This window comes from Triticum aestivum, chromosome 1D (genome assembly GCF_018294505.1).
Source record: "Triticum aestivum cultivar Chinese Spring chromosome 1D, IWGSC CS RefSeq v2.1, whole genome shotgun sequence".
Classification (NCBI taxonomy): domain Eukaryota; kingdom Viridiplantae; phylum Streptophyta; class Magnoliopsida; order Poales; family Poaceae; genus Triticum; species Triticum aestivum.
The window spans coordinates 254,559,738-254,568,599 of record NC_057796.1 but is presented as its reverse complement, the minus strand read 5'-3'; the positions used below and the strand labels follow the sequence as shown (position 1 = coordinate 254,568,599).

The 8,862-nt window shown below is 46.1% G+C and overlaps 1 protein-coding gene across 1 annotated transcript; it reads right to left on the bottom strand.

Moving 5' to 3' along the window:
- Window positions 1–3,103: 3,103 nt before the first annotated feature.
- LOC123181303 (CDPK-related kinase 3) lies at window positions 3,104–8,244 on the bottom strand. The gene is made up of 11 exons (XM_044593562.1): window positions 7,286–8,244; window positions 5,661–5,791; window positions 5,405–5,446; window positions 5,214–5,322; window positions 5,053–5,131; window positions 4,611–4,907; window positions 4,406–4,515; window positions 3,942–4,052; window positions 3,760–3,822; window positions 3,505–3,672; window positions 3,104–3,422 (listed from the first exon to the last, which is right to left on the bottom strand). Exons 1-11 carry the CDS (start codon window positions 7,925–7,927, stop codon window positions 3,282–3,284), a joined length of 1,893 nt encoding a protein of 630 aa, XP_044449497.1. The 5' UTR covers window positions 7,928–8,244; the 3' UTR covers window positions 3,104–3,281.
- Between the last annotated feature and the right edge of the window lie 618 nt (window positions 8,245–8,862).

The following is an 8,862-nucleotide window of genomic DNA, read 5'->3' as shown; positions in this document are numbered from 1 at the left end:
CATCGTACCACCTCATGTGTCGGCCCAGGTAAGCATCCCAGTCAGTCACTTTCCTTTCCACGTCTTTCCGGTACCTCCGTCGGTCCCACGCTGCCACATGAGTCTTATGCTCCTCTCCCCAGTCTGTGATCGACTGATTCTTCTGTCGGCTCATCCTATAAGGCATAGGCAAGAGATCATCATAAGAAACATGATAAGCGTAATGAAATCATGGGCACGGAGAACAAAGCGATCACAGGTGGAGCGCGTGGCCGCCGGTATCGGTGGGCTGGCCCGGTGGGGTATGCTGATAAATCCCAAACTGCGTGGCCACGCGGTGTGGCAAGTGCCACTCGACGGCGTACACACAGATCATGGGCACGATGCACCGCCAGAGACCATGGTCCGCATCGCACATCACGTTCAGATCAAAGTCCCACTCTCGGTCTTGTCAATACGGCCACCAGTTTACCTATTACATATACATTGGTAAGTTCCCACTCTCGGTCAAAAGTAGAATCAAAGAGAAAGGTGTTGAGCGAGTTCATATACCTGCGTATGAGTCAAAGCGTCCAACTCGTTGGTGTAGGTCTTGTACGAAGTCTTGTTTAGGCCCGTGTAGAGTTTGACAACGTCCCACTAGTAAGCTACGGTGGGGTTTTGAGTCTCGTCGCCGTCTTCGCTATAGTCTTCCCATGGGCGTCTTCGCAACTTCTCCGGACGCCCCACCGGCAGCCGCTCCCACATCCAAATGGAGAAGGCCCAGACAAAGCCACCCATATTGGACTTGTCTCCCGTCCTCTGCGTTGCGTCGTCAAGCTGCAAAACATCAAATGAGGATCAGACATAAGAAAATGTCATGGACACACTTTCGTAGGTAGGTAGGCAATTAGACACTCTCTTACCGAACGGTATAGGTAGGCGAGAGATGCGGTCCCCCAACTGTACCCTGCATCCCAGTCCGCTAGGAAGAACAGATACGCCCTGTTGGCAGAGTTCCCGGAGCTGTCTGGAAACACGACCTCCGAGAGAATATACCACAGATAGGCCCTTGTGTACAACTCCACAGTCGCCTCATCTGCGCCTTGGGGGCATGTCTTCCAGTGCTCCGAGAGCCAGCTCAACGGCACATCGGATGTACGGTTACTCTTGGCACCGGGGCAGTCGCCGATGAGGGTGGTAACCCTCTGCTGCCAGTTGGTCCTCTCCACTCGACCGATGAGTGCATGACCCTCGATCGGCATGGCAGTAATCATCCCCCGGTCCTCGAGGGTCACCGTCATCTCCCCGCATGGCAGATGGAAAGAATGGGTCTCCGGTCGCCACCGGTCAATCAGAGTTGTGAGAGCTGCATGGACAAGCGTCGGCGGCTGACGCTTGAACTGCAACACGAAACCCAACAGCCGGGCTTTCTTGAAGAACGGCGCGTAGCGCTCGTCGTAGTCCATATGCCCATGAACCCCGTGACCCCTCATGCGCAGTGACTGGAGCATCTGTCAAAAAGTGAACGCCAAAAGTTAGGCAATCATTTTCATCAATCCAAAAACTTTGATCAAAATTTCATTCATATCACTTACCTCCCCGTTCTCTATGAAACGGGCACGATGACCCTTGTCGAATGCCCAGTCCAACATGGAGTACCGTTGGCCAATGTTGTCCGCAAGAGGTGGCCGCCTTAATAGAATTTCATAAACAAAAGCAGCATAAGCATACATAAACAAACAATGAAATCAAATCATATCAACATGCATCATATGAACAAAAATCTTAAGCATATTCCTCCAACAACATCTACTACACATGATGGATCAAATAATATCAACATGCATCATATCAAAAAAAAACCTCCAACATACATCATATCATCATATTTTTAAATAAATTTTTCCAAACAAAATCTTCCTATCATCATATCAACATGCATCATCAAACTAGGGTTCATCTTCACACTAGATCATATCATTATATCAACATGCATCATCAAACTAGGGTTCATCCTCATATCAACATTACATCATAATTTTTTTAACAAAAAATTATGAACTAGGGTTCATCTTCACACTAACATATGAACTATTGATTAGAGTTCATATCCAATACCACTAGTTACTAAAGAACTAAGAACTACAACTACAATCAATCTTAGGTGAAAAAATCCAATCTAAGTTCAAAAATATGAGGGATTTCAAGCAAATAATGCGTCGAACCGGAAGCAAGTTTGCAAAAACTAATTGGAAGGGTTGGAGGAGCTTACAGTTCTCTCTTCGGGGCCATCTCGATCCACAGAAACAGTGAAGAATCGGTGGAGAAGAGAGAGGGAGAGAGGGGCGACTTGGGGGAGAAACTGTCGACGGGGGGGGGGGGGGGGGGGGGGGGGGAGGGGTGGGAAGATGGGAAGGGGCGCGGGGTCTTGGGCAGAATAACTGCCCGGACCCTACCGCAAGGGGGCCTGACGGTAGGGTTAGACAGGCTACCGCTCGACCCTCTGGCGGTAGGGTGCGACGGAGGGGAACGGCGGCCGTAACCGCGTGCTGACGTGGATAAGTACTCTACCGCTAGGGGCCCTGGCGGTAGCCTGTCTAACCCTACCGCCAGATCCCCTGGCGATAGGAAAAAGGATCAAATCCTGAAAATCTTTCAAACCAGGGTCAGATCTTGATTTTGTTTGACAAAAGGGTCAAAACACGAAATTTTGCCCCCAGTGGCTAGACTGTCTCTTCAAAGTGCCTTTTCGTACTTGAAGCCCTTTCTTAATCGTCCTGACCACCATAAAAGTGCCGCCGTACGATTGTCCGGAAAAGGCGAAACATAGCACCCCATCTATGGGGCCTGCTGCTTCCTATGCAATGTTGGACGGAATAGCATCTGCTGAGAACGTTCCAAACCACGACGCCTTTTAACACCCTCACCAGATATTTGGCCCTTTCCAACTGCCGCACATTCAGGAGCAGCAGCACCCTGTACTTCTGCTTCTGCTTCTCTGAGAAACAGGAGTGAGCAGCAAGACACCAAGCACCTGGATAAACACAAACACTGGGGTGGCAAGTTGAACGGTGCATGATGAGCAAACTGTACAGCGCCCATGTATAAGCCAGATTAAGAATGATGTAACAGCACCAAGATGTAAAAACAAGAGGTAAAAACATATCTTTGCCACTAAAACTCCATTATGAACTCCCACTTTCTGTTTCTTTCTTCTTTTTTCTCTACAAACGCTAAACCGCCAAAAACACAGATAAAACACCAACATCCATCAAACTCCCCATGAATCAAAGAAATCTAAGCAGCTGAGGCGAAACAGATCAGTGATGGCGCCTCGCGTTGCTGCTTCGCATAGTCAATCCATGCAAAAATTTGGTGTAGCCTATAAAGCTAAGCTTCCCATCTGATGGCCTAATCCAGTCGCGGACGATAGAATACGCCGCAGAAGAAAGATTCATCTCCTGTATGGGGAAAGGAGGCCAATTGGTTAGTGACACGCACAAGATGAAAGATTCATGTCATTCTCAAGGTTCAACTGCATACCTGAGCTAGCTCCTCAATTGTGATAACACGGTTGCCTTCCTGCTCAAAGCACTCAAATGCGGTGCTCGCTATTTCGTCCCACATAGACGAAGCTTCAAGTTGGTAAGGGCTGATAGTCGCCGCACGGAACTCCTCAAAGTCCATTCTCCTATATGCAAGCGGCTCCAACTGAAAATGAATATACATGCAAGTTCAAATAATGAATGATATACACCATGTGTGCAAATGAAGGTATAATGAGTGCGCATTTCATACCGCACTTAAGATATCAAGAGTTCTAGATTCTTTCATAGCGTCAGTGGAGTTTTGTAGAAGAGCCTGCATAAATTAAGGGTGGAAAAGAAGAGAAATATCAAGTTCAGTATCCTGGATATGGAAATTACTTCAATTAATCCTAGTGCATGCTCTAAGAGACTTGACAACACAAGAGCACTTACCATCCTGAAGTTCTCAATACATATTCGACCATCTTGACTACTTGGTTGTAATAAGTTGTACTGTGCTCTGGCATAGATAAGCTCATCTTCTGTTATTGCTCTAGACAGAGCCTGTCAAATAAAAGACGGAAATATTATGGCAGTGAATTGCTAAACATGTTTAAGCAAGACAAAATAAAATAAAATTGGTACATGCAATGAAACCAATTTTCACACCTCCCTACACCAGTCTAATAACATAGCTGGCTATTTATGCAAGATATTAAAGGTGGTATCAATTTAGATGGATGATGTGCACATAATACTCAAGTTTGTAGAATGCAAGATATTAAAGGTGACATTGATTTGGATGTATGTTGTGTACATACTACTCACGTGTGTCGAATGCAGTTTGGAAAAATCAGTATCAAAGGAAGTATAGTTCAAAAGTTACATACTTGAAGGAACTAGGTAAAGAGTAAAACCTTTAATGCTGCCCGTTTGAAAGGTGTGGAACGAAGATGCGCCTTAACCAGCTTAAAAACTAGCATATCCAGAGGGACTGGGCAGCACTCATCTCGCAACCAGGGGTGAGCTGCAATACACACACAATACATAAGTAAATCGCCAATATTCTATGGAAACTTTAAAAGAAAGCATAAAGTAAGAATCATCATTGGCACAACTTACAGAGTGCCTGTGCAGCAGTCATTCTTTTTCTGTAATCCTTGTTAAGAAGTCTTTTGACAAAGTCTTTAGCTTCAGGAGATATTGATGCCCATGGTGAATCGTCAAAATTAGGATCAGCTCTCAGCACAGAGCGGAAAATTCCTGATTCAGTGCGTGCCCAGAATGGTCTGCTACCACACAGCAAGATATAAGTGATAACACCTACGCTCCACATGTCTGCTTCTGTGCTATATGACCTATGTAGGACTTCTGGAGCAACATAGTATGCACTACCAACAATGTCATTCAGCCTTTCATCTGCAAAAACAAAATGTATTAGGCTTTGGTACACAATAACAAGACATTCAAGTCTTTTATTCATGTCTAGATTGCTCTTAAATTCAAAAATCAAAGAACGTAGATAAAATGTGCTATGGGTATAATCCTCATGTGGAGGTACTACCTGGCCTTATAAAATCAGAGAGGCCAAAATCGATGAGCTTCATAGGAGAATGTTCATCTCTAGTACTGAATAGGAAATTCTGTTCAAAATCAAGCATGGAGTCATAAAAAATAAATGGTTGTATTATCAGCACAGAAGAGATCAACAAAGACTCCACATACCTCTGGCTTAAGATCACGATGAACAACACCCTGAAGATGGCAGAAAGCAACTACACTTAATATCTGTTTGATGATAACTTTAGCATCATCCTCAGTGTACCTCCCACCTCTGGAAAAATAGGAAATTAGTAATAGTAAGAGGTATGTTTGTTTTTGGTACTAAGAAATGTTTCTCAAGGAAAATGTTATACCTGGACAAGATTCTGTCCAACAACTCCCCACCTTCACACAACCTAACCAATACCAGGTGCACAAAACATCAATAATCATGTAATTTTGCATAGAACTCAAGAAATAAGACAATCCATTTTAGCAGATAGAAAGTCCTTTATCTACAATGAGATGTTGCAGGTTGTTATTTATCTACAATGAGATGTTGCAGGTTCTGATAACAACATTGTACGGATGCAAAGTCAACAATATGTGAGGGGAAGAAAGCAAACATACTCCATGATGATGTAGACGTTAAGGGCATCCTCACATGCATCATAAAATTTCACAAGATTTGAATGCCCAGATAAAGCTTTCAGAATTTTCACCTCTCTACGCACATCCTCAATAGATATTGCTGTTGTCATCTGCTAGAGAAGAACAAAAGGTTGAGATTACTTTGTAAAGAATAAAATGCGAAACTGGTAGTCAAACAGCCAAAGACAGTTGTCCATAACCTAACGAGCTAGACAAGCAAACTTGGCGCTAACTGAGATATCTTTATATTGAACTGTTAAGCTTAATGAAGATTGTCTGGACATTAATTAGCTTCTAGCAACAAAAGATCAAGCTGTCAAGAGAATGATGACCATACATTATATGATTACAGGGAACATGTTTGTATTAGATGCAAATGAAAGAGCGATATGTGATAACAGGGAACGCAGTTATATCAGATGCGAATAAAAGAACGACAATATGAAAGCGAGAGATGCATTAAACTTGATAGATACGTCAAGGGTTCAAATAGTTGATGTAAGTAGGCTTCGACAAACGAGGACACTATAGCAAGCCAAAAAAAGTCAGTAATCAATACAAGTAATAACGGTCGGAAAAGAAAACGACATTTACGTGCATGAGAAACATCAATGCCGGCATGCACACGTATGTGTACGTAGAGTTCAGTTAGCTGTATTGCATACTAGTTTTATCAACAGATCCTAGCTAACACCAGGAAAGAAATAATATGAAACTAAACATTGTCTTAATTTTCCTGAACAAAAAATATCGAATACTATTAGTCCCTGCAAGGGCAATACAAGTACTCAACTCATCACAATATCAACATATTCTCAAATTCAGCACCCTAATAATGTAAAAGATATGTATACCTGCTTACATGCTAGATGTCAAGAAAAACATCAAGGACTTGGAAAACTTTTAAAAAATACTGTCTAAATCAATACTATTGCTCCCTGGAAGAGCAATATAAGTAGGAACGTTGATCACATACAGTTGGGTGCCTCCCATGCCTTACTGTTATGTATTCTTCTAGCTCTGATCATACTAACAAAGTGCCACAATATGGATTTGATAACTACTAAACTCTTGATAGTAACATGTAGTTATGCACTATATCCACACTAGTCCAGCTAAAATTCTGCCACTATTTGACAAGCTATCAGGGGATCTCATAGAGAAATTGGTCACTTCTAATCCTGTAACCAAACACAGCATAAGCTAATCCCATGCCGGTTTCTTAAAAAAAAAGAACAACAAAACAAGAACAGGATTCAGATCGATAAACAGTGAGATCAAAATAGAAGACAAAAATTCAGTGCAGCATCACTGCAACGGCATTTCCATAATGTACTTCTTACTTTCAAGGAAATGCCAATACCCTGTTCATTATGCAAGGCAGACAAAGAAAACGAATGATTAACTTATGATTGCAATGTCTGTGCTAGTGGCATTGCCGAGTTGCTGAATTCTGGCAAAAGTAACAAACAATTCATTGCAGAACAAGTGAACAACTGAAAGGATCACACGGCATCTTAATGCCAAGCAAGATCTAAGTTGGTACAAACTGAGACGATTATGCATTTAGGTGAGAGGAGTGCGAGATCAAGAACGGGTTCGACCTTGGCTTTGGAGATGACCTTGACAGCTATGACTTGACCTCTCATGTCCCCCTTGCGGGCACGCGCGAGACAGGTGTGGCCGAAGTGGCCGCGACCCACCTCCTTTCCCAGTTCGTACTTGACCGCGAAGTGGCGGTCGTAGCCGAAGCTCTTGTCGAGCTCCTCCTCTCCTCCGCCGCCGCCGGCCCCTTGTTCGGGGATCGGGGCCTCCTGCGGCGGCTTAGCGGGCGGCGCCTGCGCAGAGGTAGCAGCCGGGGAGCGGTGGCCGAGGCGGCGCACCAGCGACGCCTTGATGTGCTTGGCCGGGGACGGCGGAGGGAACGGGCGGCGGAAGAAGCGCCTGGGCGTGGACGCGGACGTCGCCGGGGACGGCGCGATGCCCTCGGGGAGCGGGCTGGCGGCCCAGGGGCTCCCCGCGGCCGCCGCCGAAGTCCTGGCCGGCGTCACCCCCGCCCTGCTGCGCGGCGTCCCCGCCGGCGACGGCCTGCCGCTCCGCCTCCCTCCCGTGGCCCTCTCGCCGGCGGGCTCCTCCTGGACGGCAGCCGCGGCAGACGCCGAGACCGAGATGGTGGTCGTCCCTCCGCCACCCTCGCCCCCATCCCCGCCGTCCGCGTGTATGTTCTTGGCGTAGCACTGCCCCATGGCTCCCCCGGCGCCGATCACCGGAGGCGCGACGGCGAACACGGAAACGGCAGGAATGCGGCGGGGTTTGGGGCGGGTCGAAGGGGAGCGGGGGGCGGAGGGTTGGGATTTATAGGACGGGGACGGGGATGGAGTATAGGAGCGAACCAAAGTATTAATGCGGGGAGAAGAGATGAGACAAGAAATGGTAATGCGCGTGATGAATTGCTGGCTGGCTGGCTGAGCAGGAGTGGTAACGTACGCGCCTGCCCTGCTGGCTGGCCGCGGGCGCGGCGGTGGACGGAGGAGGAGACGCGACGCGAGGGGGGGCGGAGAGGAGGACTGACTGAGGGAGGCAGTCCAGTCAGAGGCGAGGGACTGAGCGGATGGTTCCTCTGACAAGCGGGTCCGTTGGCGTGTAAGGGCCAGGCCCGCAAGGCAGACATACGTTTTGTTGGTTGTTTCTGTTTCCCTTTTTTTTTCTTTGGTACGTAATTCCAGGGTTTTATAACATGTATTTTGTATTTTTTAATGGTAACACGTTTTTCATTAATGTGATAAGGTCCGCAATAGCTGGCGAAAATTCGTTGGGAGGGATAAGCATTTACAAGCCTTTTAGTTGGCAAGTTTAGTTGTATGGGGTGGACAACTTCTTCGAAAACACATGGCAATTGCTAGGAAGAAAGAGATTCCGCGGCAAGAAAGGGCAAAAATTGCCATCTCTTATCAACTAACCTTGCCACAAAAAGGTTCCTTTGTTACCCCACCCCCCTCCTTCTCAGCTGATTTTCGCCCGATAACATTTTGGTATAATAAAGATCAAGTTACAAGACATGTAAACACCGACCTGACAAATACTGAAAAGCCAATAGAACTCTAGCCTTTGTATAAAGGACCAGCAGTCCAAATGATTAATGCACAATCAATACCGAGAATCCCTTGGGCTTGACGCCAAG